At 33.3% G+C, this 19,837-nt stretch overlaps 3 protein-coding genes and 1 long non-coding RNA gene across 4 annotated transcripts; 2 read left to right on the top strand and 2 right to left on the bottom strand.

Annotated features, from left to right (window-relative positions):
- Positions 1-2: 2 nt before the first annotated feature.
- On the top strand, positions 3-4,389 carry LOC135121057 (uncharacterized). Its single transcript, XM_064045365.1, has 26 exons — positions 3-93; positions 172-218; positions 276-405; positions 460-510; positions 564-633; positions 683-725; positions 781-874; positions 931-987; positions 1,041-1,187; positions 1,240-1,366; positions 1,431-1,511; positions 1,729-1,791; positions 1,849-1,990; positions 2,045-2,159; positions 2,323-2,407; positions 2,465-2,632; positions 2,692-2,805; positions 2,860-2,993; positions 3,059-3,132; positions 3,197-3,279; positions 3,329-3,372; positions 3,429-3,606; positions 3,661-3,825; positions 3,885-3,973; positions 4,030-4,171; positions 4,235-4,389. Exons 1-26 carry the CDS (start codon positions 67-69, stop codon positions 4,375-4,377), a joined length of 2,613 nt encoding a protein of 870 aa, XP_063901435.1. The 5' UTR covers positions 3-66; the 3' UTR covers positions 4,378-4,389.
- Positions 4,390-4,396: 7 nt separating this feature from the next.
- Positions 4,397-5,885, bottom strand: LOC135121066 (rqc2 homolog RqcH-like). The gene is made up of 7 exons (XM_064045371.1): positions 5,811-5,885; positions 5,460-5,610; positions 5,337-5,404; positions 5,125-5,267; positions 4,923-5,075; positions 4,790-4,872; positions 4,397-4,659 (listed from the first exon to the last, which is right to left on the bottom strand). Exons 1-7 carry the CDS (start codon positions 5,883-5,885, stop codon positions 4,406-4,408), a joined length of 927 nt encoding a protein of 308 aa, XP_063901441.1. The 3' UTR covers positions 4,397-4,405.
- A 5,793-nt stretch (positions 5,886-11,678) lies between these two features.
- On the top strand, positions 11,679-17,410 carry LOC135121065 (uncharacterized). Its single transcript, XM_064045370.1, has 12 exons — positions 11,679-11,736; positions 11,974-12,037; positions 12,092-12,149; positions 12,212-12,386; positions 12,878-13,089; positions 14,071-14,131; positions 15,774-15,853; positions 16,444-16,561; positions 16,618-16,701; positions 16,765-16,814; positions 17,043-17,117; positions 17,282-17,410. The coding sequence occupies exons 1-12, from the start codon at positions 11,721-11,723 to the stop codon at positions 17,408-17,410; spliced, it is 1,122 nt and encodes a 373-aa protein (XP_063901440.1). The 5' UTR covers positions 11,679-11,720.
- A 274-nt stretch (positions 17,411-17,684) lies between these two features.
- LOC135121048 (uncharacterized) lies at positions 17,685-19,637 on the bottom strand. Its single transcript, XR_010278839.1, has 4 exons — positions 19,588-19,637; positions 18,527-18,612; positions 18,096-18,243; positions 17,685-17,758 (listed from the first exon to the last, which is right to left on the bottom strand). It is a non-coding gene; the product is annotated as an uncharacterized LOC135121048 (long non-coding RNA).
- Between the last annotated feature and the right edge of the window lie 200 nt (positions 19,638-19,837).

The following is a 19,837-nucleotide window of genomic DNA, read 5'->3' as shown; positions in this document are numbered from 1 at the left end:
ATGCGTCTTCGGCGACGTACCACATGGCCATTGCGGCTATTTCGTCCGGCCGAGTTACTGTCTCCAATGTCGGTCGGAAAAGTCTACAAGGAGGTAGCCGCTAGTACGGCACAATTTTGTGTGTTTTTTAAGCCGAGCGGCCTAGATACCGCGTTTTGTTATCTCCTCCAGTTAATGGGCTGTAGAGTAGAACAAACGGATCAAAGTACAACCGTCAGGTATTCTCTGCCTCTTCTTTTTATTGGGTCGGTTTCTGTCACGCCATCTGCTACCAGTGGCCCGGAGAAGGGGCGGTTGAGCGCCGTCAGCATCAATATGACCGATATGACGGACTCTTTTATGACTGCGGCCGTTCTTTGCGCAGTTGCTGAAGGGACCTCTGCACTGTACGGCATAGCCAATCAGGTTTACTAGTCATCATTACTCTATTGGTGGAATATCTATAGCCAATACCACCAGAGATTCAAGGAGAGCAACAGAATCACCGTCATGGCGGAAGAACTCCGAAAGGTGCGCTCTCCGCATTTTCCTTTTCGCACACTGGCTAGTCATACACAACTTAGCTTGGCGTACACGCGGAAGAACTCCCGGATGGTCTTGAAATTACAGGCAGAAACCACGAAGAATTAAAGGGTTTGTTACTGTTGTTTTCTTAACCCTCGAAGATTAATGACTGGAATAGGTTGCGTGGTCAACTGTCACGAGGATCACCGCATCGCCATGAGGTCTGCCGTTCTTAACTGCCACGCTTACATATTCTAAGACTTGTTATTGCATCAGTTTTGCCGTTCTGGGCTGCTTGGTGAAGGGCGTGATCCTCAACGACAAAGCATGCGTAAGCAAGACGTACCCGGAATTCTGGGACCATTTGCAGGTATTTTTAAATTCTACTGGTACGGTCTGTGCGGCGTGCAAATAACCTGCCTACAGACATTTTTAGGAGTCGGTCTCGCAGTCCCCGCCTTGCGCCTTGCACCTTGCCTACGAGTAAGCATTATATACGCGCTTAAGTATAACCTTAACACGTATTATTTTTCAAGACCAGAAGCGGTCTTTCCCTTATCCTTATTGGCATGCGGGGAGTTGGGAAGAGCCGGCTCGGTGCAACGCTTGCAAAAGATCTTGGCTTTTCATTGATTGACTTGGATTCTTTCATAGAAGAGAAGATCGGCCAGACCATCCTTGAGGTTTGAGCGCGGTCTTTTTTTTTCTATGTACACAGATTCTATAACTCGATAGTACGTGGTCGAACGTGGTTGGCCTTCTTTCCGGGACTTGGAGCTTTATTGGTTTAAAACTATAATGACCAACCAGCGCTACCAATGCGGTCATGTGATAGTTACTGGGGGGGGGCTTGTGGAAAACAGTGCGCTTCTGCTCTATATGTTGATACTGGAAGCGTGTACCTTATTAGGCCCAATATGTTACAGAGAGTGCGCGGTCGTTGCTGAAGGCGCACAACTTTGTCATCGAGCTTCGGCGCGATATAGAGGACCTCGCAACTTCTTCAGGTCTCTCCGTCACGTGTTGCTATCATTTAGTGTTATCCAATCGACCTGCCCGCCATTAAACTTTATCCTGTAATCGCTTCAAAGTTAGCAATGTAACCACATGGCAGTGCACAAAAACTTGCTTCCACTAAATTAAACTTCGTAGTACCCTTTCCCACTCGAAAACCCAAAAAGTCTTTGAAGGGCTTTTTAAAACGTAACTTTGCTTATGCGTTAGATGTGAACGGCAAGCGACCGAGTTTGGAGGAAGAGCTGCGCGCCGTCTACGCCAAGAGGAAGAGTAGACTGCGCGTGTGTTAGCACCGAGTCTGTTCTTTGTTATTCTTTGATTGGTCAGAATGGTACTCGAACTGCCGCACTTTTCTCTTTCCCATTCGACGAGGAGAAGAAGAGTGGGACGAGGTAAGAAGCGAGCTCGTCTCATTTTGCCGCCGCGTCGCAAATGATTATGTGAAGCCGCCTAAACCTGCAACTGCAAGGCAAAGCTGTCGTTATTCTCCGGTTCTTTTTTTTCCATAAATATAATTTCACAGCTTCTTTGTATGCTGTACCTTTTCGAATCCAAGTGCTTCGGGGGAAGAGCTTAGAGAAATCTGCGTGGGAGCCGATTATATAGAGCTGCGTGTGGACCTCTTGGAGGATCCCACAGTATATATAGAACTTTTACCTATTTTGTAAATGCACCGCCCGCCCAGCCATACGGTATACCTTAAGCACAATGCCGGGAAATAAAAAAGAGGGCTGGCGGCTATTTATAAACAAGACGCTGATTATTTTGTACGCCTGAGTAACTGTTCTCTCTTTTATAAAGGAAGACTTTATTTGCCAGCAAGTAGCTCACATTCGGCGTTGCTGTGGGATCCCCATCATTTTCACGGTGCGCAGTCGACGTCAAGGTTTCCGATTCGTTTGTTTTCTATTCGTCGTTCAGTTATGTTTCCCGTTTTGTATAGGCGGCATATTTTCTGGAAGCGAGGAAGAGCAGCTCGCACTTCTTCTGCTAGGCGCTGAGCTTGGCTGCGAGTACATTGACGTGGAGGTTACGCTCTCCGACGCCTCCATTGTCCGAATCATCACAGAAAAGAAGGCCTCGTTTATAATGCTATCTTATCATGCACCAGGTGAAGACACATGCTTTGCGTCGGAGGGGTTGTTTTCATTGGTCTATACTCTTTACTAGAATTCAGCGAGACATTTGGTTGGAGCGCACTCCAAACTAAATTCAGTTTATATCATGAGAAGTGGCAAGTGGATGTCTTCAAAGTGGTTATTCAGGCAGAGAGCATGGAAGACGGTACCTTTATACAATCTACTCTTCTCTTTTCTTCAATACATTGGTTAACCAAAGTTTTCCAACTGCGCCAACTTGCAACCCTCTGTCAACAAAGTGTTCCCGTTACCTTAGTTGCTGGCGGAGAAAAGGGGACCCTTTCGCGCGTCCTCAACACCTTTATGAATCCCGTCACCCACCCGCTGCTCCCGGTGTGTCACGTGCCTGTGCATAGAACAGGCGACCGTCTTACAAGCGGTGTTCTTTTTGTGTCCAGTTTCCCGCCTTTCCGGGTCAGCTAACGATCAAGCAGATTAACACGATTCGCTCCTCTATTGGGCTGCTCAATAGGTTTTGTTTGTGGATTAGTTTTCATCGACACACTTATCATTGATTCATACAATTCCCAAATCAGAAAAGAGTATTGTCTCTACGGTAAACCAGTAGCTTTGTCTCTCTCGCCTCTGATACACAACTCCATTTTTGAAGAGTTGGGTGGTACTAATAGTAAGGATTAGGAACGATGTGCTCAGCCATTTCTTTTTAGGGTTACCGCATTCGTATACCATCCACGAAACGGACAATGTTGACGTACGTGCTCCTCTAATAGCGGTATTTCCTGGTCTACTCCAACCACAATATTAAAGGCGGTTGCTGAAGAGCTCAAGCACCAGCCTACTACCATCTGGGGTTGCTCCATTACCATCCCATTAAAGGAAAAGGCTGTGCAAATAGTGGATAAACTGACACCCGAAGCGTCCGAAATTGGTGCTATTAACACGATTATTAGGGAGGAAAGTGGGCATCTTATCGGAGACAACACTGGTACTTGAGGGCGCTACTTCCTTTGTGCACTCTAACGTCCTATTATCCTCTAAGACTGGCTGGGAATCGTTCGTTGTCTGAAACGCGCCGCTAAAAAATGCAAACTGAAGATATTAAACAACAAAAATACGGCACTTGTTGTAGGCGCTGGTGGAACAGCGAAAGCCGCAGTTTATGCGCTGAAGAAGCTAAAATTTACGACTATTTATGTCTATAATCGTACTTCTTCTTGCATCCCGCCACGTGCTTGGATGCCTAATGTTTTCTCTTGCGTGCAGGAACGAAAGTCAGTGCGCATTCCCTTGCCAGACGTTTTAACGTGTTTGCCTGTGACAGTCTCAGCGAAGTCGAGTTAATGACTTTTGACGTTAACTTCTTTATCTTTCCAAATCAAGCCAAATAGTTGTAATAACAAAGTTGCAGGTGGTTATATCAACGCTGCCCAACCACGCGGAAGTAAACCTACCGGAAAAAATAATCTTGTGCAAACCAGTTTTTTTCCAGGTGTCCTACAAAGCAACGAATCTGGAATTTTTGCGAAAATTGTTTGAGGGAGGATGCAAACGTATTTTATCTAATCCTCTTCTTCGCAGTTTTCTGCGGCTCACATGTCTTACTCGTTAAAAAGTTATTGGCGGCGAAGAATTGCTCATCTATCAGGGGCTTGAGCAGAGCAAGAGATGGACGGGCACACAAGTTTTGCCGGAAAGAACCATTAGAGCTAAGCTACACGAGCGTTGTGGGAGTCTATACATAACAAATTTTTTTTAATAAAAGCTACTACGTCACAGATTTTTTATTATTGTTGTGTGTCTGACGGAAGGGCGTTTGCAGGGCAGCCGAGGAGCGTGCGCTGCTGCTTCATAACCAAGACGGCCCCCGGCGAGCCTTTTGGGGACTTCTTAATCTGCTTGGGGGAGGCCACCATCACCGGAACTTTACTTTGAGCGCTTCCATGACTATAGTAGGCGGCCAGATTGGCGGCTTCTTGGAGGGTTTCCTCGTGGATGGCTTTACCCTGGGCGATTCCCGGCTTAACTAGCACGTGCGCCCCTGCATTTAGAAATAATAGAAATTGTGGGTAGTTAGTAAAAGCGAAGCGGCAAAGTCTTCAAGTAAAAAGTAAAAACTATTCGCTTACTGGAGAATATTTGCTTACTATAAAGTAAATTATTTAAACAACCAGAAGTTCCCACCACGTGTAGCCATAAATCCTCGTTTCGGTTGGCTATTTCGAAAGTAACCTTCTCATTTCCTTTAGCATTCCTTTTTCAAAAATTATATATTCAAAAGTACCGCAAAGTACTTTTACGTACTTTCCAACAAGTATTTGGTTTCCGTTAGGAAGTTCATATACAAAATGTAATTTAGCTTTCGCTTTGGCAGACCTTTTTTCTGCGACAGGTTTTTTATCTTTTTGGAACGAGTCGAAAAACTTATTTTTGCTTAGCATAAGTCGACCTTCCGTGCTAATATGTATAATCTTATAAAACTTCAAAGTGAGTTCAAAATTGATACCTTCTTGAGGAACTAAGATACTCTTGAACGAGTTTTAAATCTTGTTTTAGATGACCTAATTCAACTTTACATTGTTCTTCAAGCTTCCTAAGTTCTACTAAACCTCTGCGCATCCTAGTAGCTTCATGATAAAGGCTTTTCCCCTATGTTTGGAGATGTTAGATTTAAGTAAATTTTAATTCATTCAGTTAATGCTGCTTTTATCTTGAAACCTCATCCGCCGGAGAATGGAATTTTTTTGTGTCCAACATAACTTCGATTTCCGAAATTTTGTTAGCATCTAGATAACCTCATACATTATAGGCAAAAAAGGATATTTTTATATTAAAAGAAACCTGCTTCATTTAAACAGTTGTAATCAATTAACTTTACAGAAAGGGGATGCGGCGTGGCGCGGTTATACTTGGGAATTATAAACAAATTTGAAGTAATAAGTTGAGCTTTGTAAAATATATCTTTTTCTTTAGCCAACCTTTGAATTTCTCGCTGAATACAAAAAAACTTCCTTTCCTTTTTTATTAATTCTGAAAAAAGTGCCTGCTTTATAGCTTCCGGGCTAAAAATTTTGCTATATGCCACGTCATTTTCATTATAGTTAATGGGTCCCCCATTACTTGCGAAAGAACGCCACCAAGTTATACGTGAGTTTGTTTTCTGTAAAAAGGGATAAGTAGTAAGAAGCTTACTACGGAAAGCCATAAACAAGCAACAATGAGGAAGCCGATGTATCTCTCACTTGATAAAGTTAGGGCTGGTGACATAGCAGTTAGTATACCCGCCCCTCTAATGGTTAGCCATACTATTGTGCAGGTCACTTTATTGAAGTTTGATATTTTTACCCTTGTTGGATTTGGTCTGTGTTTTTCTGTAGTGGTATCTTATTATTATGTCAGACGTTTTTCAGTTTAAAAAGTTTCAAACTATATATAATCATATTTTTATTAAGTCTTTTTTTTGGTTACTAAATATACTATTTCTACATGGTGGAATAGACTTATTATAGCAAAGATATAATAAATAAATCGAAGTTTTGCTCTTACTAAGTGGCCACCTTTTGGGTCAGCAACTTCCTCTTTAATTTCTGCAAGAATAATCTTAAATGCTTTCAGCTACGATCTTCGTTACGCAATAACAATTTTTTTTCTCGAAAAAATAGGCAGGTTATACCTTTTAACAATTTAATAATTATATTCAGTGAGGTTTCAATATAACAATGATTTGTCAATCCTGTGATCATAACGAGTTTATGACACCTAACTATGGATGAATGTTTTTTTTAGTTAATCCCAGCAATTATTGCTGTATATTATTGGCTCCGCTTTTAAAATATTCTATAAAATATTGCACAACTGGGTGCTATGATTCAGGCGTACTGGTTTGTTCTTTTCCAAAAGAAATAAAGTGATCTTATTCCCAGTTTTGCTTTTCAATGACATAATCCAAAAGAAAAAAAGGTTGTGCACCCCTGATTCAGTATTACAAATTTATTTAAATCCAACTACTGACCACATTCTTTATAAACACAATAAATCAAAATAGCAAGAGATTACTTAGTTTACCTGAATACAGTTATTTATTACTAAAAATACGAGTAATATGTTTAGCATTGGGTAATGTATACGAATATAATACTTTTAAGAACTAATAAGTACTAAACTTTTCACTTGCTTTACACATTTTGTTTGTATCTAAACAAGCGAAGACTTATTAGCTTTAACTAAAACGCTATAGCATGAAATAACGATTTTTTCACGACTCTTATTGCTCTAGTAAAAAAAAAATTTGTAGAGTACTGAGTAGTTTGTGTTGGTGTACACGTTTATAGAAATTTACCGAATTTAGAAAAGAAAGTATTATTCTTTCTTAATATATAGTGATTGCACTTTCACATGGTCTTCTAAGTAGTAAACCGTATTACTGATTGATGCATCGCGTTGAGCTAACAATTTTACCACGAAAGGTCAGAGCCTGAAACCCTAACTCAAAAGGGAAGTGTACGAGGGGATCCTATACTTTATACTTTCAGACGCTTGGTGTCCGCATCTGCTGTATGTTAAGTATGTGCAAAATAATAGCGCAAGGCAGACCGTCTTATAACTGCGTGAAACAAGTCTTAGTTTTGTAAATTTTATTATTTATAGTTTCCTACACCTTGCGACGGTTTGAATGCGTCTATGAAAAATATTTAAAGTATTGTTGCACAAGTACGCCATATCAGTCAGCAATCGCAGAAGTTTGTATTTGTGTACTTGAAGTGCTGCCAGCTTTCAATATTTCTGAGTTTTTGTTTTTAAACTGGATTATTTGTATATTTAAAATATATGGAAAGGCAGCCAGGCGTGGTAATTACAGCGCACTGCAACTACATTGTTATACAATTGGTTCTACTTAATACGCCCTCATAGATTTTTTTAAAACTAAAATATGCCTATAAAATGGTTACTATTCTACGGTCTACTGCTATGTATCACGCTCTACATGCTTCAGCTAAAGACTAAACTTGCCTTAGGCGACGTGTTTATCAAAGTCCAAGTATTTTAACTGAGATGGTTTTTTAGTCGCATACTTATTGTCTAAAAGAAAAGGATGCTCAGCATGGATGTGAGTGGTTATTTCTATGACTATCAAGCTGAGTTTCAAACCACTTTATACCCTTTGCTACAATTAGTCTAATATTGTTTACTTTTGCGTGCATATAAAGCTTACTTGTTTTATTAAACATTAACACTTAGTGCTCCTCCCTTCTGGGCGAAGGAGCTCATAATCGGGAGGCCTAGCTGACATGGGCGCTGTCCGGTTTCTCCAGGCGGCCTCAGGTACTGTGCTAAAGGCTGTTTCTCCCAGTGGTGATCTTTGGCTGTTTTCCATTACACTAGACCAAATGGTGGGTGTCCAGGCCCAATATTTCCCGCTTTTTAGCCCTTTGGGACAGTCATTATATCTCTATAAGAGCGTACGCTAGTGGGCACTCGTATTGCCCGCTACTCGGTTTGGAAGCCCTTACCAATAATGATGAGTACAAACTATAATCGACAAACGTAACACCAGGAAAAGCGTGGGTCCTGATAAAATTCTAGTTAAAATGCTTTAAAAACTTTCTGTAGCCGCAATTAATTACCTTGCAGAACTCATTAGCTCGGTTATTATCATGGTTATTTTCTTTTTCGATGGAAGGAGGGTGACGTTGTTTTCATATTAAAAAGATATCGATCAAGTAACCACGCTAATCTTATTGCCCTATGCCTACTTTCCTGCTTAGGTAAATTTGCAGAGGCTGTGATCCTGATAAGGTTGCAAAAGTTGGTTGATGATGAAAGCCTTATCCCAGTTTATCATTTTGTTTTTCGAAGGAGCCACTCTACCACTCCTGATAAACACAGATAACGCCCTCAATAGAAGAAACCCACGTTTGTGGTTTTTTGATACAAAAAAGGCTGTTAGCAAGGTATGGCATAAGGGTCATATACCTAAAATGGCCAAATGTGCATTTTTCGCGTACTTGATACTTGATACGAGTTATAGAGTCATACATCAGCAGTAGATCCTTCATGGTCCGTCTAAAAACAGGTGTAAATTTCCTAACTACTTAACGCTGGGGTCCTTATTATCTCATATTTTTATACTCAAGTTACATGTCTGTCCTACATTCTCGCTATCACTCAAACTTCCTTGGTGTTGTATGCCGATGACATTAATTAATTATATGCAACTCCATATGAAAAAAGAAATAAGTCTTGTAAGACCCTTTTCTTTCTTTTTTTGAGATAAGCATGGTGTGATTCTTTAAAAGGTTAACGTTACTTTCCACGTTGTTAACCAATCTTCAAAAAAGTTTAGGTGGCCCTCGTCCAGATAACTCGGTGTATTTATGGATAACAAACCTAATAGGAAGGCTCACATTGAATATTTGGTTAAAAAATTAGAAATACGACACAAGCTTTACACTATCGTGCAAAATTATCTCAATGTTTTGCATTTTTTCATTTAGTTAGGAATAAATTTTAATAAAGTAATGAATGACTTTGTAATTTATACACAGTAAACTCCTATGTTCTAGCTACATTTTGCTAACACTCGATATTAAATTGGTTTAATATCCAAAAAGATATGAGCCTGTAAAGTTGAAAGATTATAGAAACCAATTTGCACTTAGAAAAAATTTAATTTAACAAACGAGTTTTTAGTAATTAGTTTAGCTCCCTTCAGCCAGAATCACTGCTTGTATCCTCTTTGCATACTGGCAATTGGATTATAGCATTGATCGGGTGTTATATTTTGCCATTCTGGTAGCGCACGTGTGCAAAACTTGTCCAAGGCAGCAGGAGCTGATTCATTTCATTTGATCTCAATTTTCTCTCCAAGATACCCCGTGCATGCTCAATGGTAGTGAGATCAGGAGATCTAGCACTAGGACGACTGTAATTGGAGTCATAATCGCACCGATAGTGCAGTGTGAAAATGGGGTATTATCCTGCTAAAGAGTCATTTCACCAAGACTAAGGTTGTACCAATATCGCATGTTCTGGGGGGTCATTCTTAGTAATGTTTCTATATACGCGCTTGCGGTGAGGCTTCCTGTCACTTATTTAAATACCGACCCCCTTAGGTGTTATACAGGACCAAATCATAATATATCCTCCCCATTGTTTAAAGGGTTGCACCACTGGTGACCAAGGTATTCGATTGTCGCCGGACCGCTTCCAACACCACCTAATATACCATCTGAACCATATCGATCGATCTTGGTCTCGTCCGAAAAAATTACTTTTTCTCACTCAGAACTGGACCAATTTTCGATTTCTTCGCAAATGCAAATCTTAGTCGCTTGTGATGATCTGTCAAAGTGGGTTTAATTAACTTTTTTTTATTGCATGAGGACAGCAGGATGCAATGCTCTCGATACGGCCGATCTTGAAACTGGTCTATCTAGTGTTTTTTCTGATTTTTAAAGCCTTCTGTGCAGATTCAGTTGAACCCAATGTCACTTGTCATACAAGTCGAGCTACATCCCGGTTTTTTAAGATCCTTTGGATGCCCAGGTTCATTGTAAGGACAATTTGGATCATATTGAGCTTTGACCCCGGATATTGTGGCCTTACTGGCTCCACATTCACAAGCGATCTCAGTATAAGGCTTGTCTTGATCTAAAAGACAGTCGATATCATTTCTTAATCGATTGAAAGTTTACGCATTATTAAATTTGAGAACTCTTAATAAGCTATCCTTTATAGTCACTCAAACGCTTTTAAAAAACCCCCTATGGCGGAATGATTATGAAAATTTGGAATAAAGATTTACACAATTTTGCACGTAGTGGGGTCACGTGCAAATCGTTCCAATCGTACTTTAGCTTTAAAAAGCGATGAAGATTTAAGTAATAAAGCGATTCCTCTGATATAAACTACATTAAAGAAATCTCAATCTAAACCTATATATATATATATATATAAGGGATCAATACAACCTATTATTAATTAAAGTGTTAAATAATTTTGATGAAAATTAAAAAACATAACAATTTTGAACGATGGCGTATATCCGCTTTTACGCAAAAATGGTTTCCTTAACCTTGATAACAAATCATTTATTTACAAAGCTATTTCAAAAATAGTGATGAGTTATGCATCAGTAGCTTGGACCTCCCTCGACCTCCAACCTAGATATTGTGGAACTTAAGCAAAATGACTTTTTAAGTATATTTTCGGGAGCTTCTTGGTAAGACTCTCCAATTTGCTTCATGAAGGCGAACTGGAAATATTTTTGAATTACTAATGCTTAGCTGAGGACTGCAATGAAAAATCTGAAAGTCATTGATAAATTACTAGCTAATTCCCTAAATAATAACCTCTCTCACTTTCTCAAATATAGACGATAAAACATCTCCTCTACTATATTCGATAATAACTTTAAATGCAAGATTTACTAAAAAATAATATATTAATTCTAAATGGTAAGTAACAAACAGTAATAATATTTGTAATAACATTAATAAGTAATAATAAAGTTATATTAGTGGTAATATTTAATATAATATCATTCAATAATAAAAAAGCGATATAATATTTTAATGCTACTGCTATATTAATTATGATATAATGATTCCTATTTTAAAGAGTGATGTAGTTTTACTAAGAAAATTTTATATTATTATTGTATCCATAAAGGCAGTGAAGGCTTACTCACATGATTTAATATACTTGGACGGCTTTTGAAGGCAGCAACTTAGCTCCTCCCTTCTAGTGGAGGGCACCTAGCTCGGGAGGCCTGGCTAGCAGTGGTGCTGGCCGGAGGTCTCAGTTCTTGTGCCTAAGGCTGTCTCTCTCAATGGTGGTTTTTAGCGTATTCCAACGCACTAGACAAAGGGTTGGTGCTCGGGTCCCAATATTTTCCGTTTTTTCAGTCCTTTGGGAAGGTCATCTTTATAAAAAGCGTACGCTGGTGGGCACTCGTGCCCAACCCTGCAGAAGAGGGGAATCCAGGTTAAGTAACTCAAGGTCTAAAGAAGACCGCCATAGTATGCCAGGACTAAAAAAAAGCAAAAAAAACGTCTCATCTTTGCAGGAAGAGATCCCCTCCGGATCCCTTCACTTGCGGGCATGTTAATTGAGCAGTGTAAGTTAATTTACTCATAACGATTGTAGCACGCCAGTGCAATAATAAATAAGGGACTTCTTTTAACTTTTATAAAAATAAAGTAAATACTTATTAATATTTTAGTTTTGTTTCATTTCAAATTGCTCTTAAGTGCATTACAAAAAAAAATAGTTACATAATTATAAAATGTTAGGTAATAAAAACGTTTGAAAATTTTTTCTTTGCCTGTGTATATATTTTTTTTTTATACCACAGCTTCAGTAAAATTTCCACTTTTACCTTCGATAAAGAGATTAAGGACTATAGTGCAAACTTTTATGTGAGTCCTCGATATTTAATATGATTTCCATACGTCTAAAGTTGGCCACTTTAGGAATTTGGGTGATGGAAATAATATGAAAGACACTCCAAGGCAGCAGACTAGAAATAGAGTCAATACAAATCTATTTACTTTCTTTTTTTTTTAAATTTTTTGTTTTCCCCTTAACTTTAGATATTTCAGTTAGTTTTCCAATGTCTTGTAAATCCACATTCCACCGGCGATAAAAAGCTTTTTTATAAAAATGCTAAGGAGCATGAAGATAAAAAATATATTTTTTTTACGTTGCACGAAATTTTTGATGCAATAGAACTGTTAAGAACAACTGAATCCAAGTTTATTACTATAGGTTTACCAAATATTTTTAAGTTTCTATTTGATCTGTTTAACTTTTATTTGTTGTTTAACAATAAATATTTATTGTATAAGTTTTACTTATATACTAATTTATATGTATATATACATTTAATTTTATAAGAGAACTGCGTTCTTCAACGTCATTTGCCTTTTTTTACTTATTAGTTATAATTTTTTTATTAATAAGACCACGAATTAAAACTTACCCATATACGAGTCCTATATAGTTAATTTTTATTTTTTTAAATAATTTTGAAAATTAGTTGATAGGAGTAATTGATTTTCTTCAAAAAAATTATATTGTTAGCATTGTTTATTTATACCTTAATATCGAAAATAAATCGTCGCTGTTATTTATTTACACAAATTTAAAGTTTATGTTTACCATATTTTTTTTAGATCAGTAATACATTACTAAAAATTTACTCAACGAAATTTTATTATTAGGTAATTGATTATAAAATAATTTTTTTATTTGTAAAGATCGCCTTGAAGATGAAAAAAAAACTCAGCACAATTTAGATCTTACTGAGGAAAACCCACGCTATCAATATATATTTAAAGGAAAAGATCACTGCAGTCCTGAAGATCTATTAGTTGCTTCTTCTTGTTTGTTAAGTTTATTAGAAAAAGGAGTTCGCATGACCGACGAAGTTTACGAACTTTTTCTCGCTTCACTTGCGTTAGCAGTAAAAGTATTGCAATTCAAAAATATACTTGTATTGCCCATCTTATTTATAAAGAACTTGTAGTAATTTAAAATCTTTTTATTTTTCTTTTGAATTTTTTAGTTAATTATAGTTTAAGGTTTACATATTTATACTTTTTTAAATAAATAATATATAATTTGTGTAACAGTTTTAGTTAACCGAGATTGAATTTTATAAATTTTTTATTCATTATTTATCTCGATAATACTACTTTGAAGTTTTTATAAATTTATAGTTTATGTTTTTTTACCTTTTTATTTAAAATCTACACTTTTTCGTGATTATTTATAGCTTAATAAATAAGCTACAAATTAGTTATTTTAGCTTCTGTTAAACTTTTATAGGATATTTTCAAGTTAATTACGAATATTTTTGTGGATTTTTTAAAGAATATGGGAATAATAAATTTATAAGAACTGTTTTAGATGTAAAACGATTTCTTTTCTTTAAAAAATTGTTAAGTTAGTTTTTAAAAAGTTATTTTTATTAAATATTTTTTTAATATTTTATAAGAGTACGAAAGAATACATTTAAGATTTCTTTATTAACAGTTTTTTACTTTTAATTTTTTTTTACTATCAAGGAAAGTTTATTACCAATGCATAAGTTAAGAACTAATGTTTATTTATTATTAAATCTTTTCCTATTTTTGGTTTTTTTTTTAAGTTATTTTTATCGAAAGCAGATATGAACCAAAAGCTTTTGTATACTTTTCTAAGCTTATTTAATTAATAAATTCATTTTTGGCTGTAAATTTAAATAAATTTATATTTTAAATAAAAATTAATTTTTAGGTTAAAGAGTTAATTTATATATTAATTACAAAATAACTTATTATTAAATTTGTTAATAAGAATTATATTTTAGGATATAAACTTATTAATTTTTAAAACTTTTTATAGTTTTATAATAAATTTAGTTAATATATCTACTAATATATTAAATATATTTATCTGTATGCGATAGACTTCTGCTGATTCAGGTAATGCCGATGCACAATTTCAGTTGGCTCATTTACTATATCGTGGTATTTATTCAGTTTTATACTTAGCATTTTTATAGATTTATTTTCACTTTTTAATTAAAAATTTAAAAATCAATTGATTCATGACTTTTACTTTTTAAAATTTAAATAAATTATGTTTAGGGATTCTTAGTCCATTAAGTTTCTATTAAATTATGGAGTTTTTTAAAACGTGTAATTTACTTAATAATTTTAATAAAATTAAAAGTGAATTATATTCTGCTTTTGTGTTGTAACTATATTTTCATAACTAATATTATTGTTGAAGCCTATATTAGAGAATAATTAAAAAAAAGGACAGCTTATTATTCATTTATTTATATATTTAAAGTGCCCTTATAAATATTTTCTCTAACCAAAAAATTAAAGTAAAAGAATTATTAATAATGTTAAGGATCTTTTAACTGATGAATCTTTTAAGTTTAAAAAAATTTTCAATTTAAACTAAAATTCTAACTATTTGCTCTTGAAATTATTTTAAAAATTTTAAGTTCTATTTGAAAGATCTTTTAATAATATAAAATACCATTACTTTGAAGCCGAAGGGGCATTAGATTATGCTGAATCTTTTCATTTTTTTTAAAATGCTTTAGTACTTAATTTACTTTTTACTACTATAAAAGATAGTATTAAAGATCTTGAATTTTTTTAACTTAATGTTTAAATAAAGATTTTTATTTTTCATGATGTCATTTGGTATTATTAGCACGCATATATACACTACGAAAACGCGTGAAAATTTTATAGTAAACTGAATTCCTTTAATTTTTCACAAAAAGTGTAGTAAAGTTCAGCTGTTGCAATTTTTTTTAGCAAATTATGTTTTTTTAATATAACTGAATTGATTTTTATTTGAAGTATATAATATTTATGAAACTGTTGGCTTCAGCAGGTCGGTATAGACCCTTTTTTAAAGTAATTTGGCTTTTATTGAAATCCTTTTATTATATTATGTATATAAAGATACACGTTAAAAGGCTCACGCTATTGCGTTGCTTTTCTCCCTTCAAAAATCTTTTTATCTTTTTTTTTAAATCTAATTATTAAAAAAAAGTCAAAACAAGTTTACATTAATTTTCACTTTTACTGTAGGTTTGTATAATCTTCTTAAATTCTCTTATAAAATAAACAAAATTTTATTAAAAATTTCTTAAGTTGTTTAAATTAGTAGTTGAACAAGAAAAAAAATTTCTTCATTAAAAGTTAAGGCTTTAGTAATATTTTTCGAAGTTTTTTTTACAAAATAAAGAAGTGTTTAGGAAAGTTTATAATTTATTTAAAACAAATATAATATTATTATATATAAAAATTGTTAGTATGGCAACTTAGATCTTTTTTTTAAATTTTTATTAAATTAATTTTTAGTTTATCCCCTATGAAGCGCCACAATAACTTTTTATACTATTACTGTAATTTTACAAAAGTTATTACATACTGTTTACTATATTTTTATAAAACAGCATTTTTTTAATTTTTTTTTTATTTTTAATTTTCTATTAATAGAAAATTTATTAAGATCTTGGTATATTTTCTTTGGCCTATTAACTTTTAACTTTTCAACTTTTTAATTTAAAACCTTTTTTGCTCTCTTTATAATATTTTCTACTATTTCTTATCTGTTATTCACAATTTCATATCTGTGCAGGTATTGGTTTTAAAAAAAACATAGAAAAAAGTGCTGTTATTTATAAAGAACTGGCTCAAAAAGGACACCCTTATGCACAAGTTATTTATTATATATTACTATAAATATAAGTTTCACTAACACAAACATTTATTATTATAAATAATTTTTCATAAACTTTAAGCGCTAAAAATATTTTATGTTTTTTATTAATTTGTTTAATATAAACCTTTTTAAAATTTATATATGTATATTCTCTTATAACTATTTTAACTGCAGTACCCACGACTAGTTACTTTTTTTTAATTTATAAACCTGCTAGTTACTATAAGCTATAGTTTAATAAATATATGCTTACTAGCTACAAATAAAACTTAAACTTTATTAGAAGTAACGCGTATGTTAGTACGACGCAGCCATTCTTGTAGACCTTATCGCGGCGCCGATGGTTTTTATATACACGATAAGTGTTCAGCCATTTACCTGAGCATGTTGTAGTATCTCCTTTAAAAAGAAATATATGAAAACCTTTCTACTCCCAAAGGGTCGTTTTACTTTTTTTTATATATATAAGAGAGTACATTTTTAGTAACCAGTAACTCAAGAACTTTAAACTCACCATTTCCTAGGGGTTCGTAACGCAGCCGCATCGTTGTCTTTTTTTTTATGTATATACTTCTAACCACTACAGCTTCATTATGGGGTGATGTGCACGAAAGGAGAAGGAGTCAAGCAGGACGCTGCTGTGGCACTTCGTGTCCTTGAAGTAGCGGCTGTAAACAAAATGCTTCAGGCGAATAATTTCATTGGTGTTTTACTTTTATAATAAATAGTATTATAAACTAATATTTTGTACTGGTTAAAGGCGAAATTTATAGTAAAGGTATTTTTCCCGTTCATAAAAACTATGAAAAGGCGCTCTACTATTTTAAAAAAGCAGCAGCGGATGGTAATTTTTTAATTTAATTATTACGTTATATAATAATAATAGTTTTTTTTCTCCTCGTAATAGGCGATCCCTTTGGTTTTCATAATCTAGGAATCCACTACAGAGAAGGAAAAGTTATTATTTATTCCGTAACTGGAGTTATTATCTGTGCGTGCCCTTGAAGAGAGTAGTTTTTAATAACAAGTAAATATATGTAATAATGATTCCGGTTGCATAATAGTACAGTTATATGAGTAATGCGCCACTGATAATAAAAAATAGTGACAGTTATCAAATTTTGTAAAGTTTCAGTACTTTTTACTAAAAATATATTTTCTTTAATTTCCTCTTTTTGGCTTCAGGGCACACTAAAAGATATGCAAAAGGCATTAAACTATTTTGAAAAAGCGGCCAACATGGGAAACCCTCCATCGATGGTCCACGTTTATCTTTCTATTTACTATTTCATTCACAATATCAATGTTTGTAGAATTTATAGTTTTATTAATATAAAAATTATAATTTTATGATAAAATTGTTGTCAACAGCCCTTTTCATAACCTAAATTCTAACATCAAAGCCATTTGTATATAATAATAAGGCTTGCGCCGCGGATATTTACGAAACACAATGCAATTATAAAAAAGCGAATGAATGGATAGACCGTCTTGAAAAATTAGTCAAAACAAATAATAAGCCTTCAAAGGAAAGTATACACAAAATAATATAACGTGCGTTGAGTGAGAGTAAATGTTTGCTTATACTCTAATACTCAAAAATGCTAATATTATATTTTTTTTTGCTACTTGCCTATAATAAAAGTTATGTATCCCAAATATAAACTTAAAAACTACTATTCTTGTATACTTTCTCACCATATTACTTATTATATATTAAACAAGAAGTAAATAAAAATCACTTTATTATAATACCCAAAACTTCTTAGAAAACTCATAGTAAGTTCTGGCAATTTTTATTGCAAGAGGAAAAGAAAATAGTATACTTTATAAATATACTCACGACCCGTATAGCCGCGTAAACGCCTTCAGCTTTTATTCAGGAACAGAAGTCGTTTTTTCTATGAAAGTATATAATTATAATAAAGCTGTATATAAAATGCACGTTAAAATAATAAAATGCCCATCTTACGTAGTTGCTACTATAAAGTTCTATAACTGTACTATTCTGATTCTAATAGGTTAGCACTAAAATTTATTGTGAACAATTTTAAAAATTACTAAATGCTAAAAACATGTTTACTACTACTAATAAAGTTACTTAAAGTTCCAAAGTAGATTTCATACGCATAATACGTTGTACAAAAAGTTTCGTTATAGAAGATTACTAATTAACATTTATACACTCAGGAAATAATCTCTTTTATAAATCAACTTTTACTATTAAATTAGTCATACTTTAGTAGGAAGCTTCAACGTAGCAGGGAACACGGGAGGCGCGCTGGCTACCTCGCCAAATTTAATAACTTCAATTTGATTTAAACTCTCAGATTGAACCTCAAGATCTTTTTTTTTTCGCTTTTTCAGTTTCTTTTGAGTTAAAAAGCTATAAAAAATATAGTATAAAAAGTTAATAAAAGTTTTGTGCACTTATATTATTTTTCTTATATATAAAACAATAAAAATTAATAAACTAAACAATTATGGGGACAACTAAATTCTTTTTAGAAAAGCTAAATATAGAAAACTTTTAAAGTATATCTTTCAATAATTTTTATTTAAAATTTGAATGCTCCAACTTTAAAGAATCTTGCAAGAGTTAAAAAATTACTTTTATTAAAATACATTATACTACCTCTTTAGATTTATATAAATTATATTAATTTTACTTCTTTCTTTTTCCGCTTAAAGGTTTTTTCTTTTCAAAAAGTTCCACTTCATCCAAAATATTATTCGGAAAACTTTTCGTAGTATTCTATTAAAAAATAAAATATATTATTCGAAAAACTTTTCGTAGTACTCTACTAAAAAATAAAATAAGATCATACTTCGTAACCACAATATATTTTATTGACTTATCTCTATTTTATAAATAATTAATATTTTCAAGTTATATTCGTTATAAACCTAACCAGTATTTTTTTTTTGAAAGTATAATAATTCAAAGTTATAAGCCGGATAACCAAGTGAAAAGTCAGCGCATTAAAAAATAATAAACAATTTAAAATATATTTTATTCAAACCCCTTAATTTCCAGCCCTACAAAAGTTACTTAGTAAAAGAATTAAATCTTCACTGGTTCTCAAATTTTTTTTATTAAAGAAGTAAAATATTTCAAAACAAAATTTAATTTGAAAGTTAACTTTCAATTAAATTCATTATAAGGAGCAAAAGCCAGTCAAACCAAAGTCATTTCTGCCAGCACTACCATTTTATAAATAAACAAGCTAAAATGATTTATAGCACGCACGCTCTTTTGCGAGAGTCACTAAATCTGAGCTTTAATAGAAGAGAAATTGACGAACAGCACGATAAGTTAACAAAAAGCAAGGGAACTCCGTTCTATACTCGTACATCCTCTATTTTATACAGAACAAAAGTTTACATTTTTAGCGCAAATTACTTATAATAAAGTCCAAAAAGTTACAATAAATTGTTTTAAAATTTATATATATATATATAAAGTTGTTAGCAAAGATAAATCATGCAAGCAAAAAAAAAATTAAACGAAGAAACTACGAATTTAGCAAGAAGCTACTTATATAATATATTTAAAAAAAAAACAGCTTAATTGGAAACAAAGCAAAAGTATTATTAAATATAAAAGACGATAAAGAACTAATAAAAATAAAAGAACAAGAAGTAGTTTCTATAATAATTACACTAAAAATTAATTATACAAAAAAATAAGTTAAAAAAGTAACAAACAATTTATATACTACAAATTAACTTTTTCTTTCCTCTTTCTAAGTTTCACCTCCAGTCGTTTTTCCTTCTCGCCTATAATAGTAAAGTGAATATAAATATATATATATATTTAGAATATAAAAATGAATGAAATATTAAAAATAAGTTATATATAATAAACTAAATAAACAAAAGAGGTTTAATGTAAGTTCACGGCCACACAACACAAAAAAGTAATGGAAAACTAATCCTATAAATTAAAAAAGTTTATTATAAACTAATTGACAAAAGAA

The sequence above is a fragment of the Zophobas morio genome, unplaced genomic scaffold, assembly GCF_036711695.1.
Source record: "Zophobas morio isolate AGI-343-1 ecotype UQ-CSIRO unplaced genomic scaffold, CSIRO_AGI_Zmor_V1 ptg000479l, whole genome shotgun sequence".
In the NCBI taxonomy this organism is placed as follows: Eukaryota; Metazoa; Arthropoda; class Insecta; order Coleoptera; family Tenebrionidae; genus Zophobas; species Zophobas morio.
Note: the sequence above shows the minus strand (reverse complement) of the source record. Positions and strands in the feature narration are given on the sequence as shown.

Bases quoted from the DNA above. Each gene is read 5' to 3' on its own strand.
- LOC135121065 (XM_064045370.1), top strand. The intron at 12,150-12,211 runs GTCAATACAAAT...CCTTAACTTTAG, and splicing joins GGCAGCAGACTAGAAATAGA to ATATTTCAGTTAGTTTTCCA. The intron at 13,090-14,070 runs GTATTGCAATTC...TGTATGCGATAG, and splicing joins CACTTGCGTTAGCAGTAAAA to ACTTCTGCTGATTCAGGTAA.
- LOC135121057 (XM_064045365.1), top strand. From the start codon at position 67: ATGTCGGTCGGAAAAGTCTACAAGGAG. The intron at 3,373-3,428 runs GTACGTGCTCCT...ACAATATTAAAG, and splicing joins ACGAAACGGACAATGTTGAC to GCGGTTGCTGAAGAGCTCAA. The intron at 3,974-4,029 runs GTTAACTTCTTT...ACAAAGTTGCAG, and splicing joins TCGAGTTAATGACTTTTGAC to GTGGTTATATCAACGCTGCC.
- LOC135121066 (XM_064045371.1), bottom strand. From the start codon at position 5,885: ATGTCACCAGCCCTAACTTTATCAAGTGAGAGATACATCGGCTTCCTC. The intron at 5,611-5,810 runs GTAAGCTTCTTA...TTTTGTATTCAG, and splicing joins CTTGTTTATGGCTTTCCGTA to CGAGAAATTCAAAGGTTGGC. The intron at 4,660-4,789 runs GTTGTTTAAATA...TTCTAAATGCAG, and splicing joins ACACGTGGTGGGAACTTCTG to GGGCGCACGTGCTAGTTAAG.